Here is a 20,994-nt window from a genome sequence, read left to right on the forward strand (position 1 = left end):
GAAGGATTTTCTCGACGAAAGGGAAGCAGCGTAGTTCTTAAGGGAACGATACCTAAATTTCAACAGCAACATTGTTGTAACGTCACTAATTGCTCAATTCGTCACTCAATCCAATCGACGAATTGAGCACCATATCCATCGAAACAGCATCCATGCCCAAGTTTGGACATCGTTATGTAACGATATCTATGTAAGCAAACTCAGGATCGCAAGGCATCTAGTATTATTTAGGAATGCCAAAGGAACAGAGACTAATATTATGGTGGGAGGGAACAGAGTGAGATATACCACATATCGCCTGGAGCCAAAAAGTAACATGTTGTAGAGTAGCAATTTGTTAAGAGTTGTGTATAAAGATGAAAGATGATTGAGCCATGAAGGCGACACGTGTAAAGTCAACCCGTTGCGAATTTGAGTCCTGGTTGTCCTCCCCTGATTTGGCTTCACATGTGCCAAGCGCGTCCTTTAAAACCAACAAACTCATCGATTCGTGCTTCCAATTAGCATTATCGCGACTGCGCCGTGATTTTCTACGTTTCACGCGAATCCAACCTTTAAAAACTCCCTCTTCTACTTCCATCATTCACCTATACCCAAACACACAAGCCTACACAGAAATGGCAAGCAGGTTGATATCCCGAGGAGTTGGAATCGCTAAAAGCGTCACCAAACAACCAGTAATTCGATCTACTGTTGCCACATCCAGGTTTCATGCTTCAGCATTGCAATACGCAGCGATAAAACTTGGAAGCGTCGTTGAAAGAGGAGACAAGGACTTCCACACTACATTAACTGAGGCTGGAGATACAGTAGTCATTGTCGATTTCTATGCCGAGTAAGCTTACCTCTCGTTGGTTGGAATTTGAGGTTGTTTTCTGTGACATCAACTTTGGATTTCAAACACATATATACTTGACTAGTTGGTGTGGACCATGTCGAGTATTAGCACCTGCATTGAAGCGAGTAGTTGAAAAGAATGGCAAGACCTTTTTGGTGAAGGTGAATGTAGATGAGGCTGGAGAGGTAGCTGAAAAGTATGAGGTGAGTTGTTTGGCCTTGAATGGTGTATGCGTCTTGGAAAGAATGGGAGGAAGCATCAAGATGCTACACTGGAAGCTATTATTTCATTCGATATGCCATAAACTTGATCCGCCGCAAAACACCTCGAAAAGCCAGGGTTGGCAATGTATTGGCAATTCACATATTGACGAATACACGTTGTTCTTGTATTAGATCACGTCGCTGCCTACTGTAGCAGCATTCAAGTCTGGAAAGATGATTGATAAATTCATTGGCTCCCGTGATGAAATCACCATCACGAAATTCGTTGATTCCGCCATTGCAAAGAAATAAATCTGTGCCGCACGTAGAATTTGTATAGAAAAATCCCTCCTTACTTATTGAATAGCATTACACTCTGAGCAACTACCTTCCATGGCCTTGACCCGCTCGTCTTGACGACTTGCCAATTTTACCCGATAGCTTTTGCCTTCTTCTCAGATTAACACCCCCACCAAAACCCACAAGGAAACATCGACCTTTACAACATTAATACGAACAAAACCACCCCGGACAAACGAGCATGATGGCCACAACCACCACACAACCCATGGCAATCCCCATGCGAGGAGCCCCTGCGACCACAGCAGTCGACACAGACAAGTTATCGCCGCCTATGGGGAAATCACTCCCCAAAGTAAACGGATGGCTAATGGCCAACTCGCCACCATCGCAACAGTCTGTGGCTGCTGAACTCAGGTACATTTCCCTTACACATCAGTTGTCTCTCCTCAATTCCTATTGTTTGAAATCGCACCTTCCAAGCACGTTATCAGTGTGACCAAAAATAGACAACTAATGATAACGTTGTTTCTTGATAGTGCTTCTGCCAAAGTTAGAGCACGAACTGTAAACTTGTATGCCAACCATGCCGTTAATGATGATCACCACCATTAAATCAACCAAACTTCTGGGGGAAACTGTTAAGTCTGTCATGTGGTGATGTGTTATGGGGGGGGGATAAATGTCAATTGTGTGGGGGAGAGTGTGTGCTCGAGTCTATCTGTTAGTATTGTATAGTTTTACCAATTTGCTAGTTTATCAAAGTGGTAGTTTGCCTATAGTAATCTGTTCTCTCTTTTTTGAATCACAAAACCGGTGCTTCTCTTTTACAAACCCAATATAATGCTGCTTTTACAATATTCAAATCTGGATTCTAACTATCTCTCTATTAATTCTTTAACTATGAGTCATATAACAACAACTGGAATTTACACAACAAAGCGGTTCAACCTCCAAACGCACTACTTTTCGGTTCACTTCTCCTGAATACTACTATGTCTTTCACCACCACTACTGTTCCACTCTCTCCTTCTATGTCAAATGTATCTTCTTGTCCCCAACATCTGAGGATTTTGCCAAACTCTAAACTTGTATACTGTTGCCTTATAATGGAACACCTTTCAACAATGAGAGGTTTCCTTCTCTAACCAGTCTTATTTGTATATCTCCGAGTGTTGAAGTAGCGAAGCCTGCTTCACAGTACGCAAAGTCTAAATGTGCCAAGGAGTTGGAATCAGTTTCAACACGTAGCATCACCCCGCTTCCATTGAACTTACAGAACTCCCACTTGCGTTTAAACTCGTCGTCATAGACTTCAGAGTTAATACCACTACTAGCTACAACAGCATCATACTGTTGACAAAACTTTTCTCTCCATAGACGCAATGCCTTTGCGTAGTGTGGCCCGATATCTTCGAGATGATTGATGACAAAGTTTCCGTGGGCGCCTTGATGGATGGCGGTTGTGAGAGCAGTGATGGAGGGACAGTGGCCTATCATGTACTGGTTTGATCAGCGCCGTGTTCAAATATAGTTGGTCCTTGTGAGAAACTGCTGACTACTTCAACAGAACACACCTCCAGGGAAGATATACTTTTGGATGAAATCGACTGAATTGAGGTATGAGTCGTATCGCGATTCAGGCATAGTGATGACCTAGATGTGTTTTTGAAAACTTGTGTGAGCTACATTCGACGGACGTACGTAGCTTTTTTTGGCATTACCTGTAAGACTAGAATACCATCCTTCTTCAATAGCTGGTCACAAGTCTCAAAGAATGTTGGCAGAAACTGTGGTCCAACCGCCTCTAGCATTTCAACAGTAACAATCTTGTCAAACTGTTGATCTTTGGCCAGAGTTCTGTAGTCTTGCAACAAGACTGTGATGGAATCGGAAAAGCCGGCAGCCTTGATTCTTTGTTCGGCCAAGACTTTTTGTTCCTTGGAGAGCGTCAAGGAAGTTACTTTGCACTTGTACTTTTTAACTGCCTAAGGAAAACAGGATGTATCCTCAGTACGGATATCGTTACGGGGCTTTCCGGTGGATGATGATAGTTTTACCTCTATTGCCAATGCGCCCCAGCCAGTCCCGATCTCTAAAACATTATCGCCCTCTTGAATTTGAGCCTTTTCAAGCACAGTATGAATCTTTCTTAACTGTGCATCCATCAATGTTTCATCTTCCTTAGCCCAGATGGGACAAGAGTAAGTCTGCACATATGAGAATAGAATTAACGATAGTGTAAAAAGGATTTGGCGAGACACGAAATCACACCATAGTTGGATCCAAGAAGCTTGCAAAAAGCTCATTTCCGAGATCATAATGAGCCTTGATGTTGTTTAAGGCATTATAGATGGTGTTTGGAATGTTTGAATGCAGGATTGTGACGAGTAGTTCCGAGATTCGGAAGGGATCCATGTCGCCGATGACATCTCTGTTGATGATGAATAGCTTGAGGAGGACTGCCAGATTGTCGACGCGGACTTCATCTGCCATGAAGGCTTCAGCGAATCCCTATAGTAAGGAGTGTCAAATGAGTACTAGTTGCAACACGATTCAGCCCGAACGTTCCAGTGCTCAAATCGGCTTGCATACCAGTGCACTGAATGTGGCTAGCCGGATCCACAATGAATCGCTCAAGACGTGGACGTGAGCTCGCATGTCCGAGTCCTTGTCACCAAATTCGTGAATCTGGTTGTTCTGGACTTCAACAGTCAAGTAGCCAATATGCATCTTGGTCAATGATCCAAGACATGCAGATTGAGCTAGGTTTGGAAAAAGGAATATGGGGTTAGCTTGTATGTTGTTTCCTGCAATGCTTCATGTTGAAAATATGCACAGGATCAAAAGATATGAGGATGCGAATGGATTCCAAACTAGTCGATGAAGCAAAACGCGTACCTAATGAAGCTAGCATGCGATATGGGGCGTTGAAGATCGAAGTAAGAGCTGAAGTCGATTTCGGGACGGCAAGAAGCTGGCCATTTTCAGGCTTGAGTTGGGGTTTGAGTGGCATTGTAGATAGATTCACGTGCAATCAGTAGGGATATAGTGTCTCGATCTTATTTTTAAATGGTTGGAATGGATTGATGTTAGTTGTGGAGAAACTTGACAAAGACATTAGCAAACGAACCCCTGAGCAAAACCACAAAGATTCAAAAGATTCTCGATCTGCAAGGTACACGTATTCCAAGACAGTCATATACTCCGCTTACCTCTGATTCCTACTGACCCGGCTTGCTTAGAGCGATCGCAGCTTGTTAGTGGACTGTTCGGAATCTGCAAAACTCGCATCCAAACATTTATGCAAGATGGTTCACAGGATAGCTGTTGTCGTAAGTCAAACGACAGCATTTCGTGTCTCTTTATAATTATAGTCCAGTACATATTCGACATTGGTCTATCTTTGTGCATCGCATCGCATTGCTCTGACAATCACTACCTTAGGGATCCGGAATTTCCGGATTGTCTGCTGCCTATCTATTGGCTCGCCAACCAGAAAAGTTTCAAGTAGTTGTATATGAAGAAGGCGAATGGATTGGAGGTCATACTCATACTGTCGAAATCGAGAGCTTGTATGATCCGAAGCTCAAAGCTCCTGTGGACACGGGGTTTATTGTCTGCAATCCTCATACAGTATGTCCATATGGTAGAGCTTATTAGCATGTGTAGCGTACAACATCGCATGAGTTCTGTCTCGGTGGTCTTGTTCCCGGCTAATGCATACCAACACACTCTTATCTCACAAGCAACCCTACTCTCTCACGCCTAGTATCCAAACTTGTTGAACTTTTTGAAGCAGCTGAATGTCGAGCTTACAGATTCCAACATGTCCTTTGCAGTCTCTAAAGATAAAGGAGTCTTTGAATGGGCTGGTGACAATATAGACACTGTTTTCGCCCAACGATCCAACCTATTCAGCTTAAACATGTGGAGAATGATTTGGGACACTATTCGTTTCGATGAACAAGCCACTGATATCGCAGAGCAAGTGGATCAAGATATGTATGATGAGGCTGGCAAGATGAGAGCTGATGCCGATACATTCGTCAAAGGTGATAGGAATAACTCTTCGTGGTCTTTTTTGCATGACCAAACATGATAACGTTTGAATGCTAGGTCATCCATATGCTCATATGACGTTGGCAGAGTTCTTTACAAAATATAATTATTCAAAGTTCTTCTACGAGTCGTATATCGTGCCAATGACCGCCTCTGTATGGAGTGCACCGGCTGATATGGCATTAGATCAGTTCCCATTGCTGACTTTGGTGCGCTTTATGCGTAATCATATGCTACTTCAAGTTACAGATCGGCCTACGTGGAGGACTGTGTTGAATGGAAGGTAAAAAAACCAGGTTGTAAAAGTCGCATAACATTAGACTCACGTCTGACATCTCAAACTTTTATTTAGCAAAAGTTATGTGAACAAGATTCTCGAAACAGTCAAAGACGTACGTCTTAATACAGCCGTTACGTCTATAACACGATCCAAGGATAAAAACTCAACACATCCACGTACAATTACTATAAATGATTCCCGAGGTGGCTCTGAAGTATTCGACCATGTTATATTGGCATGTCATACGGATCAAGCATTGAAGATTCTAGGACCAGAAGCAACACCAGACGAACAAAAGATAATCGGTGGTATCAAATATGTCAGAAATCGCGCAGTGTTGCATCGTGATCCTTCGGTAAAAATCGCCTTCATCGCTGAAGTAATTGTGCATTTTACCACTCACAATTCTTCCTTTTTTTGTGTTGCAGCTCATGCCAGTCCGCCGCAAAACATGGAGCTCTTGGAATTATTTGCTCGATTCAACGAAATTAAACACAATGTGTCTCACATACTGGATGAACCGCTTACAAACCTTCATTCCCGTACAAGAGTTTGGAGATGTGTTTGTCACCATGAATCCAATGTGGGAACCAAAAGGTCCTGTCTTGGGTGAATGGTATTATGACCATCCGTATTATTGTAATGAGACCATCATGTCACAGGAAACCTTGAACAAGATCCAGGGATTGTATTGTACGACTTATTGTGGAGCGTGGACGAATTATGGATTTCATGGTAAAGCGCATTCTGTTGCTCAGTATGGCAATTGTGTTTCCTGGCCAACGATTCTTTTGTCGCTTTAGAGGATGGACTTACGTCAGGTCTACTCGCAGCTCTATCACTCGGAGCTACCAGTCCATTCCCAGTTGTACTGAATGGCGGTTACCCTACCCATCGTCTCGCACCCACTCCTCCTGCATGGGCCAAAATCCCACGATATGAACCTGCTCCTCCAATACATTTAGGGAAACGAGCCAAGAGGGAGTTTACATCATTCGTTCAGGTCGCTCCTTTGATGATGTGGGGCACTGTAGGGTTGTCGTTGCTGGCTGGTTTGTATATTGGTAGTCGCATTGTGTAATAATGCCGCATAGATTTCAAGAGCAAAATAGAAGATCCTCATCATTATTTGGTTTGGTTTGTAGTCGCATCGTGTAAGCATGTATCCAAGGTATAGATAAAAGGAGCTGAATAAATATTCGAGAATCTCATGAAGATTTGGTGCCGTGTGAAGGCGGTGGCCTCAAGCGTGGTTGATTCGGACGCGAACCTTCCCACCGCAGTGTCAAACCTTTTCCGAGCACGGAGAGGGGCTTCGTAAACACATTCATGGCCACAGAATGGCGTTTTGTAGATTCCTCTCCTAGTCCCATCTGAAGAATCGTGGTTGTATTCGTTCACACGAAAATTGTGAGAACGTTTTCGCACAAAATCAGCAGGTTTACAACACCAAGAGCTACTGAACCAGCGCGACTTAAATTTAATAACGTGATCTTTACGGCTAAGATTCATCTAGTGGGCTGATCATGTACGCGACAATCAAGTTTGTAAAGGATGTAAAATGGCAAGTATCAACACCTTATCGATCAATTATTGAGCTACGGCCTCTTCAATAACTAATTTCAACCAGCAATTATCTGCACGAAAAAGATCTAGCCGATGGGCGTATAGGTTGAATTTTGAGCGGAGCCTGAATACTTAATGTAGCTCAAGCTCTGACTTTTTGACATTACTTGATCTTTGCAACAATGGGCCACTCAAGAAAGAGTTCAATGCTGGATTTGCTTGATCTGGACATATCTACTGGAAGCTCTGATGCTCCGAGAGTTCTCATTGCTAATCGGTCAGTACAAGCTCTTATTTTGGTCAAATTCGTTATCATTTAAGCTCGTTCTTGAATGAAACTACCAGTGATTCTCAATGTAAATCAACACATAAATTATATCGTCGAAACGTTTTATGGATACCGTCTTGCTCGTCGACTTTGGTCGCAATCATTCCATGAAGATTTTCACGCTTTTTGACACCTTGTGCATCAAGAGGAGATAACGACTGAGACAATATCAAATTTGATTTGATTTTCTGACGTGATTATTTATTACCTTAGTGGGGAGATAGCTATACGTGTGATACGTGGAGCTCGCGAACTAGGATGGAAGACAGTCGCTATATACAGCCATGAAGACCGATTGTCTATGCATAGATACAAGGCCGATGAGTCTTATCAGATTGGAGAAGTTGGCCAGTTCACGCCTGTTGGTGCATACTTGGCTATTGACGAGATACTCAAGTATGCACAAACTCACAACTTGACATGCACTCATATCAATTTTTGAAAGGGCTCTTTTTTTTGGAAAACTATTACTGCATGTGCTCATATCTTACCCTTCTTTGCTTTAGAATCGCAAAGGCTCGAAACGTCCAAGTGATACATCCAGGATATGGCTTCCTAGCGGAGAATGCTCTGTTTGCTCGTAAGGTTGAAGCCGCGGGCATTGCTTTCGCTGGACCACGACCAGAGGTTATTGATTCTTGTGGTGACAAGACGAAAGCACGAGATGTTGCTGTGCAGTGTGGTGTTCCTGTCGTGCCGGGTACAGAAGGTGCTGTTAGCACCGTTGAGGAAGGGCAGGCTTTTATTGCAAAGGCTGGGTGAGTGCAAAAGTCAAACAAGAAGCACTTTCCACGATGGGTCTGACCTTGTCTATATAGTCTACCTGTCATCATCAAAGCCTCGATGGGTGGTGGTGGTCGTGGTATGAGAGTAGTGAGGAATGCTGACGACTTCCCTCATCTATTCCGTACGTGCCAGTCTGAAGCTTTAAATGCCTTCGGTGATGGAACTTGCTTTATCGAACGACTTGTTGAAAAGCCGAGGCATATTGAAGGTATGACACTGCGCAAAAAAACCCACCAATGTACGATCCTATTGACGAATTATTCAAATATCATAGTGCAATTACTTGGTGACGCTGTTGGCAATATCATTCATCTCTTTGAGAGAGATTGTTCCGTCCAACGAAGGCATCAAAAGGTGGTTGAAATGGCTCCAGCATTAGGATTACCAGACGACGTTCGGAAATCTATATTAGAAGATGCCGTCAAAATCGCTACATTTGTCAACTATCGAAACGCTGGAACTGCTGAATTCTTAGTAGATAGCCAGAACCGTCATTACTTTATTGAAATCAATCCTCGTATTCAGGTACAAAAAGAGACATGCTGCGCCTCGTGCTCAACGAGTGACCTCTATAACCATATCTGATCCTTTAGGTGGAACATACAGTAACTGAAGAAATATGTGGCCTTGATTTGATTGGCTCTCAGTTGCAGATTGCAATGGGAGCGACTCTTCCACAGCTTGGATTGATTCAGTCGAGCATTACATGTCGTGGTTATGCCATTCAGGCTCGTGTCACCACTGAAGATCCATTGCGTAACTTTCAGCCCGATACTGGAAGGATTGAAGTTTATCGAAGTGCTGGAGGTCCAGGTAAATTATATTTCATTTGCTCCAAGTGGCCGAAAAAACCCAATGGCTAACAACTTATTCCAGGTGTGAGACTAGATGGAGGTCCTGGTTACTCTGGTAGGTCACTGTTTTCTCTCTTTATTAATCACGAATTCACTAATACGATTTTCGACACAGGTGCGATCATCACACCGCATTATGATTCTCTGTTGGTTAAAGTCACTTGTCACTCTGCTGATTTCGAGTCTGCGCGAAGGAAGATGTTGCGTGCGCTCCTAGAGTTCAGAGTCCGTGGGCTCAAAACCAACATAGCTTTCGTCCTAAAGCTGCTCACACATCCAATTTTTATTGAGGGTGGCAAGGTAAGAGCTATGTGGCTGTCCTGGCGTGCATGCTATTGCGACGTCAGTTTTTAACTTACTTTTTTATTTATTTCCTAAGATCTGGACTACATTCATTGACGACTACAAAGACGAGCTTCTCAAATCTGGTGAAGGTCGTGACCGTGGTCAACGTCTCCTCAGATACTTGGGCGAGACTGCGGTCAATGGATCCAAAAAGTACTTTGAAGGCCAAGACGGAACACCAGGCGTGAAAGGGACCATTCCTATACCAACATTGCCGGGCTTAACTGCCATCAACGCTGAGACACCATGCACGGAAGGATGGAAGGGTGTTCTTGACAATCAAGGTCCAGAAGCCTTTTGTCGAGCCATTCGAGCTCATTCTGGTGCATTGATTATGGATACTACTTGGAGAGATGCGCATCAGAGTTTGCTGGCAACACGGTAATTAGAATATGTTTTCGTTGACTGTTTTTGTTGAGTCGAACTCTGCGCTAATGCTAGTTTTGAATAGTGTTCGGACTACTGATTTGAACCATATTGCTCCATTGACCTCTCACGCTCTAAAGAAGGCGTTTGCTCTGGAGTGTTGGGGAGGTACGTTCTTGCGTCAAAAAACGTTAAACAATTGCCTTTGTGAGTCTCAACTACCATTCTGTGTAGGCGCCACATTCGATGTCGCTATGCGATTCTTATATGAGGATCCGTGGGGTACTTGTGTTGCTATCTTTTGAAATTTAGATTTCTTATCATCTTATGATACATCTTAGAGCGATTACAGTTATTGCGCAAATCCGTGCCCAATATTCCATTCTCCATGTTGTTGAGAGGAGCATCTGCAGTTGGGTAAGCACGAGCAAAAAATAAGAAAAATTACAATGCGCTATTCTCAAGTGTTTACTACAGATACACCAACTACCCTGACAATGTCGTCTACGAATTCTGTCGTCTCGCCAAGCAACAAGGTGTCGACATATTCAGAATCTTTGACTCTTTGAACTACTTCCCAAACTTGGAAGTTGGGATTGATGCAGTTAAGAAGGCAAATGGTGTAGCAGAAGGCGCTTTATCGTATACTGGAGATTGTGCCAATCCTCATAAAGTCAAGTACAATTTGGACTATTGGATGGATTTGGTTGAGAAACTTGTCAATGCTGGAATTCACATTTTGGGAATCAAGGATATGGCTGGTCTCTTGACACCTAAAGCTGCAACATTGTTGGTTGGAAGTATTCGGAAGAAGTATCAGGATTTGGTTATTCATGTGCATACTCATGATACGTAAGGCATCGACGTGGACTCGGTTTTTTGTGGCCAACATAAGACCAATCCAGTTACCTCTTTTTGCAGTGTCGGAACAGGGGTCGCGACATACATTGCTTGCATTGAAGCTGGTGCTGATATTGTGGATTGTGCTGTTGACAGCATGTCTGGAATGACATCTCAACCCAGCATGGGAGCCATCGTAGCTACATATCAGAACACACCACAAGATACCGGTATTAGCTTCGATGCTGTTCAAACCATGAACCAATACTGGGTACAAGTCCGAAGATTATATCAATGTTTCGATCCCAAGCTTTTATCGGGAGATTCTAGTGTCTTGGTTCATCAGATGCCAGGTAAAAAACCGCTGTTTAAAACATGAGGCATACACGCGTGCTTAGCATTGGACTAACTGGATGTTCTTCCTAATACCAGGTGGTCAATACACAAACCTGCTCTTCCAAGCCCAAAGCTTAGGATTGGGCAAAGAATGGGAGGAAATCAAAAAGGCTTATGTTACTGCCAACTTGCTTTGTGGTGACATAGTGAAAGTCACACCATCATCAAAGGTCGTTGGTGATTTTGCACAATTCCTCGTTCAAAACAAACTCTCTGAAGAAGATGTTATATCTCGATGTGAAGAATTGTCATTGCCAAAGAGTGTTGTAGAATACTATCAAGGTACTTACGTACGGATGAGAATGCACGTTTGTTTCTATATTAAAACTTTCTTACATTCAAACTCTTCAACAGGTGCATTGGGTCAACCTCCATATGGATACCCAGAACCTCTTCGAACTCGTATTCTGACGTCCAAACGACTAAAGCCAATCAATGAACGTCCGGGATTGTCAATTCCACCAATGGATTTGGAAGAGTTGAAGGTACCTAAAGCTTTTGCATAACAGTAAAGAAACAGTTTAGGTACTCGACTCATCATCATTATAAATTAGAGGAGCTTGGAAGATGAATGGGGTGAAGGCAAGATCTCAGAAACTGATGTGATTAGTGCTGCCTTGTATCCTCAGGTAGATTATGAACTCTCCGGTACTTTTTGGCGAGCCGATCCACCACATCTTCCGAAACTTAGGTCTTCAAAGAATTCCGCACCTTCCTGTCTACATTTGGACATCTTACCAATCTTCCAACATACCATCTTCTTACTCCGTTGGTTATTGGTGAAGGTAACTTGCGTGTACTGTAACTGTTTTGGGTAATGTGTGCTTGGAAGCCCTTCTTTGAAAGACGTCAATCCCTTCTCATAGAATTCTCATTCGAACTGGAAACTGGCAAGACACTTATTGTCAAATTATTAGCCATCGGTATGCTTAGTGAATTGGTTTCCCATTTTTTAGTTTGAGTGCCGCGTTGTTCTGTTAGAACTCTGATATACCAACATTTATCTCTAAAATATAGGCCCAGTCAATGACGCTACTGGAAAGCGTGACATTTACTTCTCAGTCAATGGTGAAGCTCGTATGGTGGCTGTATCAGGTATGAAAAGTGCTTTGTTGAACAAAGCAAGGTTGAGTGAAAACTCTGAAATTTTCAAACGCTGTAGATCACAAGGCCAATTCCGCTGCGTCACTGACACCTTCAAGGCCCAAGGCTGATACGAAAGACAAGATGCAGCTGGGAGCACCGATGGTGAGTATCAGATTTATCAGCTAGGATCTCCGTTTTGTTGCCTATGTTCTTACCATGTTTCGTACCCAAATTTCCAACAGGCTGGTGTCGTCGTTGACGTACGAGTCAAGGTTGGATCTGCTGTGAATGCTGGTGACATTGTCGTGGTCTTGAGTGCCATGAAACTGGAAACCAGTGTCGCTTCTGCTACAGCTGGTGTTGTATCTGAAGTTCTGGTCAAGACTGGTGATTCTCTCACCGCAAATGATTTGCTCATCAAGATTGAGCCTACAAAAGCATAAAATCTATACATTCTTGTTGTTTGCCTGTTTCTTTCGCAATATACAGTTTATTATCCCAGAACAGTTGGACGCTTTTGGTGTTGCTACCTGCGTTCTTGTGCAATATGTACCTTTTTGGGCGATTTCGACGTTTCTTAGCAAGACCGTAAAAGCCGGACCGAGGTAACCGAAGTGAATCCGAAGCATCTTCTCACTCATTTCTCGCGATGAACCCTCGCTGTGCACAAATAACAAAATGCCATGGTATGTTTTTCGTTTATATATGTTCTATAGAAAGGGGGTTATTTTTTGGTCGTCTTTAGAAGGGGGGTGATCTGCTGCAAAAACACATCTCTATATTTATTATTCGACGACATCATCCATCACAGTATCCTCGGTTGGTGTGGCAGGAGTTTCCGGAGCTGGTGTCTCTGCTGGAGTTGCAGGAGCTGCTGCGGGTTCTTCCTTCTTTGGAGCTGGTTTGGGTCTTGTCAATATTGGGTTGACTGTGTGGAATAATGCCTAGAGAAAAACGAAAACAGGTATCAGAATTGAAGAGAGCCAAAAAACGAAATGATATCGTAGCGACATACTGTCTTTTCTTGGTTGATTTTGTCGACAGTGACATGGACATCTTGATACCGTTCCATAGCGTTTTGCTTGGAAATGGCTTGATTCAACCAATCCAATTTTTTGTGTACTTCGGTACTGACTTTGTCCAAGTCAGCTGCTGGGATGTGAGCGAATCGACCATCCTGAATAATGGGAGAGTGAGTGAATGTTAGTGATTGGCTTGAACATGACGACGCGATAATCTGAAAGTTTTCCTGCGACGAGTGACAACAAAAAAAAGAGGAGCAAACAGAATTATTCTCACCTCAGCAGCAAGAGCAATCAACACCGAGTTGGCATACTCTCTAAACATCCTTTCGGCACGAGCACGTTCATCCCATTCACGATATCGGAAAGCGACAGGATCACCAAGCGATTTGAGATGCTTCAACTTGTCCGAATAAACACTCTTGGTACTATCTTCACCCTCACCATACAACCAATCTTCAGTAGCACTTAATTCCTTCAGTACGGACTGTCGATCAGCATCTGTAATATATTCACTCCAAGCCATTTCGAGTTTTGAACGAGTCTCATATACATATTCTTCCAATGCGTTTTTACGGTCTGCAGTATCTATGACTAGACGATCTGATGCGTCCATTTCTAATTCGGCGGCGTGCCATTTGGTGATTACTTCACGTGGATGAGCAGTGGTTTTGGCAACGATGGTCAAGTCGTGTTTACGGACTATGCGTTTGGTTTTGGGTGGTACGGGTTGTGCTGATTCGGCCAAGCTTTCTGTAGAGTCGGCTGGCACATCATCTGTATCCATGGCTGAAGATCCATTCTCTTTTGTTTCCGGCTTCTTGGCATCCTTTGCAGCTGGTTCATCGTCCTTGATGGCGACTAGTGCTTCTTCGATTTGTTGAGCAGCTTCCATGCTAGGTTGAAAGTGTGAGATATTAGTTCGAAAACACCGGTCCAGTCAAACCCCCCCCCCCCCTAAATAGTTGGCGGTAATAGCAGGTTGCGGGTAACCCTCTCTAACCACCGATGCTTACCTAACAATGGCATTACCATCCAACTTGGCCTTAACTCGAATGGTAGCTTGAGCCTTCTCAGCAGCTCCACTAGCAATATCCCCAACTTGAGGGACCGGCTTCTTAATGCCTTGAATAGTCCATTTACCAATAGCAGTACCAACACCAGAAGGAATATCTCGACCAGGAGTATCTGGATCTATATAATGAGCATCTAATTCAAAAGTCACAGATCCACCCTTGGCAGCCAATTCCTCATCGTTGAGAGAACGGTAGAAGGTCAAGACTTTGGTACTGGGTATAGCGTTTGCTACAGGGAAGACTTCCATTTTTGTTTCCTTTTCACCAGATTTGGGCGTGGGGATGACGGATGGGTCCCACGACAATTGTACAGGGTATGAGTTCCAGTCTTGGACTGAAAAGTCTCGAACTTTGAATACTGGGGAGATGACGGCACATTGTAGAGCACAACCACGAGCGACTGCTTCGTCTTGGTTGAGGGTAGTAGACAATTTCGATTCTAAGGGAAATTGGAAATGTCATTAAGGCCGAACTCATGCAAAAGGAAAGTCGGAGCTAAAGACATAATGCCAACATGCTGCGGCTTTCTCTTGACCATCCTTCGCCGTCTTTTCAAAATCTCTCGAAGGTTGCTTACCATCAAACATGTTTGCTAAAAATTGCTTGAGAGATGGGACACGAGTACCACCACCGACCAATTCTACAAAGTCTACTTCAGCAGGAGTGACACCAGCAGATTCCAAAGCTTCCTTGATAGGAGCTTCGAATCGTTGAATGAGTGATGCGGCCATAGTTTCAAAGTCAGCTCTGGTTGTAATTTGATGAGTATGTGTGTGAGTGGAGTAAAAATAGACACAAATCTTCTCCATATCCGTCAGATGACTCAATCACGCTCACCTGTTGACAACAGATTGTACATCCTTGTCATCCATAATACATTCTACGGCTAGTTGCGTCATAGAATTGGCACTCAACACCTATATCGCAACATGAATTTCAGTTAAAGAGCGTCACTGAGTTATAAAACGGTACCAATTGAGAGTTGTTCATACCTTTTTGACCTTCTCACAAGCAGCACGTAACCTGTATCTAGCCTTGGCATTACTTCCAATATCAATCTTGTATTTGCCCTTGAATTCCTCAATAAAGTGTTCAACCAACACTTCATCAAAGTTGCGACCACCCAAGTTCCTGTCATATGCAGCAGCCTTGACAATGAGTTTTCCCTTGACAAAGGACACGACAGAGACTTGATATGATGATTCACCAACATCTACGAATACGACGATACGTGGTTTGGCTGTTGGAGTTGCAACGATATCTGGGAGGTCTGTCTTTGTGATTCCGTATCCGAGAGCAGCTAAAGAATCAATGGAGTCAGATGAAGCACGCATGTAGACACGTCGTCCCAAAAATACATACCAGCGGTAGTATCATTCATGATTCTCAATGGATTCAGACCAGCTACTTCAGCAGCTTCATGCAATGCACGTCTTTGACGATCGGTAAACCATCCAGGACATGAGATGACGACATCGGTGACTGGAGCCTTGAGTTCTTTACCAGTATATTCTTTGACTTTGGTGAAGAACATCCCAGCGATCTGAGTTGCGGCAAACTCTTGTCTTTCGTTTTGATACATGACCTATGTTTGCAAATAGTGAGTAAAACAGTTGCATTGATAAGCATTGGACAATCCTCTGTTGAGGTTTTTTTGACCACTTACACCAGCCGCGACTTCACCAGATTCAGCTTCAACCAAGTCAGAGTTGATGAATTTCTTTTCAAACTTCGTGATCTCTGGATCTTTAAATGTTCTTCCAATCAATCGTTTTAGGCATCCTACAGTGTTTTTGAAGTTTCCGATTTCCTAAAACAAAGTTGTTCGTTATTCATATGGATAAAGCAGTGACCCCTTGGAATCAAAAATTTACCTGTGTCTTTGCAGATTCACCGAGATATCGTTGCTTTTCACCGAAAGATACCAAAGACCTGTTTGAGATGATGAGTGTGTTGTCAGTCAGTGTCTTAACACACATCCAATCACATCCATGATCAGATATGATGAAAAATACAAGGATATTCATCAAATATCAAGATAAATCAATAAAAATAGCATCAAAAGTGCAACTTACGGAGTGGCACGATTTGAAACTTCATTGACAATGACATCGATACCCCTGTTTCTAGCAACAGCAACAACGGTATTCTGGTTTCCGAAATCAATTCCAACTACAGACATTGCTTTATCTCTTGCAGTACGGGAAGAATGATCGAGAAGTGGGCTTGAAGTGGAAGAGGATTCTCGTTTGTTTCTGATTCGACGACGTTTATAGGAAGGGCCGAGGAGATAGTAGGCAGTAGCAGTGAGGATTGCGATTGCAGTACCGGCTACAGCAACGTATGGAAGATTGGATGAAGAGGATGTGTCTTGGTCGACTGCTACGGATGAAGATTCGAAAGTGTTGGCAACCCAACTTGTCAAGTAATCTTTATAGGGCTGAATGATTGCTTAATCAGTCAGTTTGATATGGATTTGGGTGTCCCGATTTTCTAAACTAATTATAAAGGCTCTTTCCGTCTCTCACCTCGCGAATGGCAATTTTTGCAGAAATGCAGAAAAAAACCTTGAGAGGCGAGATTCTGATGAGCGCGGTTGAGTAGCCTGGAAAGGAGCTGCCGCGCGTCTAGCCGAGTTCTATAGTAGCTTATTGATGATGCAGCGGACTTTGACAACTTTTCTTGCTGCTTCCTGAAAGCTTCCTTAACGTTCGATCAAGTTCGATGTCAACCGGGTCGCCAATGATAGGCTGTAAATTGCGATTGATCTCATAGATCTGAATGTATTCCAATCTGTGAAGCAACTGCTTCTTTCTCAATATTGATGATACGACAATCTTGAAATCCAAGCGCCAAAAGTTGATGTTGTCACTTACTGCCGTTAACAATAGTTCGCTCCTCGTTCCAGTATGTAAAGATCAGAAATCAAAACACTCTTTACCTGTCTTCAAGTTCGACGAATAGGGGGTTTGACTTGGTCATGACAGTGCGTGCAATCGCCGAGTATACGTACGTATTCGAGGAAGCATGCCATCTGATACTAATCATAAGGAATGAAATGTCCTTTTCACGGTCTCATGTCACGGTGCTCGTGATATTTCGACGTGTTCCATAATGAAATCGTTTTGCTGTCATCGATATAGAGTTTCCACATACGCGTTTGGTAATAGCGTAAACAAGGAGTCTCTTTGAGACCGTGTCAATTAAGGATCTCCATTCAATTTTGTATACGATGCGTCGTATATCTCAACATAGAGCGACCGCTATAGACCCTTCCTCTAAACCCCCCCTTTCCACCACAAATTCACCACACCATGAGAATTTGTCATGTCCCGTATTGCACGGATAGTGTCATGGAATGTGAAGTAGCAACCATGTAAATCTCAGAGACTCAAGTTAACTTGAAACCCACGTAAACCAAACCGTAAAGCACGTAATTCTAACCCAATAAACATAGTTGTGGTTACTTACGACTGTTATTACTATATTTTTTCTTCACTCCTGATTAACCATCCTGACCACTACAAACTACTCCAATTATATGAGATGGGATCCTTACATGGGCCGAGCAGACAAGGGTCAGCAGTAGCCGCCAAGTAGCTGTCCTTTGCCATTTGGTGGTCCTACGAATTTTATAAACCCACCAGATGTATAACTGGCGTAACAAGTATTATCACATGCAAAATACTGTGTGGCTGGATCATAACGGAATCCAACTGCCCCACCATAAGCACAATCTACACGGTCTAAAAGACTGGAAACAACGACTTGGACAGTCTCCGGAATGGGACAAATATATCCTATTGGACAACCAACATAAACAGCACATCCGCGGCAGGTGGCGGTGTAAGTTCCGTCCGAGTTTGTTGAATACGTTACATTATTTGGAGTACAGCAGTCTGAATATCCTGATGATGGAGAAACTTGTGGTGCTGCCACTATTGCTACGGGAGATGCTACAGAGACTGGGGCTCCGACGACTGGAGCCGCACTCGGCACCCGTACCGGCGATGCTTGAGCGGCAACACCCGAGGCAACAGGATTGGGTGGTAAACTACTAGCTATTACGCCACTTACAGAAGGACTTGTAGTATTTGAACTACCGACGTTAGTTTGATATTCCACGCTAGACTTGCTGGGTGCCTCCTGCTTCCACGCCAGGACAACGCCGATTGCAACGACAAGAAGAATTACCAGCGTTAACACGGCCCGCCCCAGCCACTGTTCTATTCAATTTAGAGATGGATAATGTGTCACCAACACTGTCGCAAGACAAAGCAATACACCATGTACAAAACTTACTCTGAGTTCTAAGAACAGTCTTGATCATATCGTCATTTGGCAGTTCCTTGTACAGCTTTGCTTTTTCAGAAGTGCCAGGGGCTGCTATGGACTGCACCCATGGGTGGTTTTGGTAACCGTTCTGGTTTACTGCCAGAGCGATGTTGTTACTGGCCTCCATAACTCATACGTGTTTATAAAGATTAGGATTGACTTCGTCTGAAGACATTGTGTACGGTTCCTGGAGCTGTCTCGCTGCCTGAGACGTCCTTGGTTGCCAGCTTTTTCCCGGGGCGTTGATTTCAGTAGTGCTAGGGATGGTTTGGAAGCTGTTTGCTGGCTCTGGCTCTAGGGATTTCGTTGGTAATGGGGACACCATTCTGGCTGGTGGGCTGGATTCCATGTTTGACAAATTCTTAGGAATACTAGGCTCGTCATAAGGTCTCCTTGCTGCCCTTAGAGGCATGCCATGAGGTGTATCGGTGGGTGCATCCTAGGAGTGGGTCGGCTGGTTTCCATGTCTGGTAGGTTTTTATAACTATTAGGATGTACCTCCTCTTTATAACTGCTTGATGCCTTCGGAGACATTCCAGAAGGTAGGCGGTACTGCATCATTCGATTGGATGGTTGGGATGGATTGAAATCTATGGCTGGCATGTTTTGGTAAACATTGGCGTATTCCGTTTCTGAAGGTGGTTGCGGCTGAGACTGCATCATTGATGTTTGATAATCCTGGTATGTTATGGGCCGACTATCTGCTGTAGATTCGCCAAAGTCCATAGCTGCTCGTTTGGCTGGTTGGGCTGTTGCGAAGCTGGTGGTGCTCCATTGGGGTTACACACAAACAGACCAACAAGCCAACGGGCGGAACGAAATCTAATCCTGCACCGCTTTCGTACTATCAGCGACCAACCATGTGTTATGACATTCCTCTTACAATGTCTCTTGTAAATATTATTATTTAGACTACTATAGACTGCAGACGAACTAATTTCTTAAGATTGCAATCAAAACTTGCCAAGTGCAAATCAAGCATCACCAAGGTTCAAGTCGTGAGCTTTTATATTCATAATCATCTCATTGGTCAAGGCCCTACGTCTGAAATGCGTGATCAAAACAAAACATTCCTAGATGGGTCACAGAGAACATTCTTATTGTAACGTAGACTTACATTCTTCAGAGGGCCGTTTGGATCTCCAATTTTCAGAGCGGCTCCACTGCCATCTGTTCCAAAGTAAAGGGTGTATTTTTTATCGTGTTCCTTCTGCCATAGCTTCTCAGAACCTATTAAAGTTGCCTGGTCTTTCTCAATAGCCCCCATGCTCCACATAACCCGAAGCGTATCCTGTAGATATTGACCTTTGCCGACTCGGCCGGGGTTGTCAATAGCATAGTAGAATGCTAAAAGACAAAACAAGACTTTAATGAGATTAAGAGTCACCAGTGCATACATGAGCCAAGAGCGCCCTCCAATGCCAGGAGTGTCGGCCCATGGCGCCGGCGAAGTCGATAAGCTGTTATAATCTATTGCGTCTGGTAGTCTAGATAAAATGTTGGCTGTTGCCTGCCACAAGGCGACTGACAGTGTGGGCGCATTGTCTTTTGTCAGCCAAAATCCGTAAGCAGTCTGGTTTAACTGCTGTACTGAAATAATGTTGCTATTCACTAGGTAACCCGTAGCATTGGCTAGCTGTTGCAAACCTAGATATAGTAATTTTGCTGATGCGAGATCTGCAATGTTCGTACTAGTGCACGACGGGTTAACCACCAACTTTTTGTTGGTTGTCGTAGAATATCGTGGACAATTCTCCGTCACAAATGCGGTGATACTAGCCATACTGATAACATGAGAGCAAGCGAAGTAGTAAACTGATTTTCGAGCGGTGTGATATATGGTGCTGGTAGCATTATCCAGATAGAGGGAAGTGGCGTACGAAGAAGTTCCAAACTGCACGATTTCGTTATAGTAAGGCGGCACGGTACTAGTTCCGTTGAAACAGGTCGTTCGAGCAATCACCCCATTCAGTTGAATCTGATCGCCATCAGTAATATTGGTTGTGCTGATAAAGGTATCGGTAGGGAAAGTCGTCTTACCAGCAGTCACGTCAGACACCTATGCACATTCATTAAGGGTGAACGGACAAACCGGAGAAACGATGATAATACGCTTACTAGAATGTTACCCGAAGCCAATCCATTCTGAGCGCTCAACGCCAACGATAGGGTGGACACATTAAACCCATTTACAGTGCTAAAAGCAGTTCCTGGAGCTAGGCTATAGTAGTTTGTGCCGGGCGACCATGTTGCAGATTTGATGTTGTTGAGAATGAAACTCTCTAGGGTTGGTATTCCGCCAACAAGGAAG

At 43.6% G+C, this 20,994-nt stretch overlaps 5 protein-coding genes across 5 annotated transcripts; 3 read left to right on the forward strand and 2 right to left on the reverse strand.

The window, feature by feature from the left end:
• Window positions 1-617: 617 nt before the first annotated feature.
• Window positions 618-1,353, forward strand: SmJEL517_g05869 (uncharacterized protein; the record flags this gene model as incomplete). The annotated part of the gene is made up of 3 exons (XM_031171795.1): window positions 618-835; window positions 921-1,041; window positions 1,234-1,353. 3 exons carry the CDS (start codon window positions 618-620, stop codon window positions 1,351-1,353), a joined length of 459 nt encoding a protein of 152 aa, XP_031022207.1.
• A 1,092-nt stretch (window positions 1,354-2,445) lies between these two features.
• SmJEL517_g05870 (uncharacterized protein) lies at window positions 2,446-4,357 on the reverse strand (the record flags this gene model as incomplete). Its single annotated transcript, XM_031171796.1, has 8 exons — window positions 2,446-2,552; window positions 2,619-2,834; window positions 2,919-2,997; window positions 3,066-3,329; window positions 3,402-3,551; window positions 3,616-3,855; window positions 3,937-4,106; window positions 4,243-4,357. 8 exons carry the CDS (start codon window positions 4,355-4,357, stop codon window positions 2,446-2,448), a joined length of 1,341 nt encoding a protein of 446 aa, XP_031022221.1.
• Window positions 4,358-4,652: 295 nt separating this feature from the next.
• On the forward strand, window positions 4,653-6,764 carry SmJEL517_g05871 (uncharacterized protein; the record flags this gene model as incomplete). Its single annotated transcript, XM_031171797.1, has 7 exons — window positions 4,653-4,676; window positions 4,789-4,977; window positions 5,114-5,396; window positions 5,461-5,686; window positions 5,756-6,038; window positions 6,112-6,418; window positions 6,487-6,764. 7 exons carry the CDS (start codon window positions 4,653-4,655, stop codon window positions 6,762-6,764), a joined length of 1,590 nt encoding a protein of 529 aa, XP_031022220.1.
• A 667-nt stretch (window positions 6,765-7,431) lies between these two features.
• On the forward strand, window positions 7,432-12,693 carry SmJEL517_g05872 (pyruvate carboxylase; the record flags this gene model as incomplete). Its single annotated transcript, XM_031171798.1, has 22 exons — window positions 7,432-7,526; window positions 7,791-7,973; window positions 8,084-8,335; window positions 8,396-8,571; window positions 8,638-8,888; window positions 8,957-9,176; window positions 9,240-9,272; window positions 9,333-9,517; window positions 9,597-9,943; window positions 10,014-10,096; window positions 10,163-10,210; window positions 10,270-10,345; window positions 10,406-10,780; window positions 10,850-11,121; window positions 11,201-11,446; window positions 11,519-11,649; window positions 11,719-11,793; window positions 11,856-11,949; window positions 12,031-12,087; window positions 12,182-12,259; window positions 12,327-12,412; window positions 12,493-12,693. 22 exons carry the CDS (start codon window positions 7,432-7,434, stop codon window positions 12,691-12,693), a joined length of 3,564 nt encoding a protein of 1,187 aa, XP_031022223.1.
• A 342-nt stretch (window positions 12,694-13,035) lies between these two features.
• SmJEL517_g05873 (uncharacterized protein) lies at window positions 13,036-19,409 on the reverse strand (the record flags this gene model as incomplete). The annotated part of the gene is made up of 15 exons (XM_031171799.1): window positions 13,036-13,194; window positions 13,266-13,427; window positions 13,550-14,168; window positions 14,289-14,787; window positions 14,926-15,095; window positions 15,186-15,265; window positions 15,341-15,648; window positions 15,711-15,933; window positions 16,015-16,158; window positions 16,223-16,280; window positions 16,424-16,730; window positions 17,993-18,574; window positions 18,651-18,741; window positions 18,820-19,122; window positions 19,182-19,409. 15 exons carry the CDS (start codon window positions 19,407-19,409, stop codon window positions 13,036-13,038), a joined length of 3,933 nt encoding a protein of 1,310 aa, XP_031022222.1.
• Window positions 19,410-20,994: the final 1,585 nt, after the last annotated feature.

Source organism: Synchytrium microbalum (genome assembly GCF_006535985.1).
Source record: "Synchytrium microbalum strain JEL517 chromosome Unknown SmJEL517_scf0063, whole genome shotgun sequence".
In the NCBI taxonomy this organism is placed as follows: Eukaryota; Fungi; Chytridiomycota; class Chytridiomycetes; order Synchytriales; family Synchytriaceae; genus Synchytrium; species Synchytrium microbalum.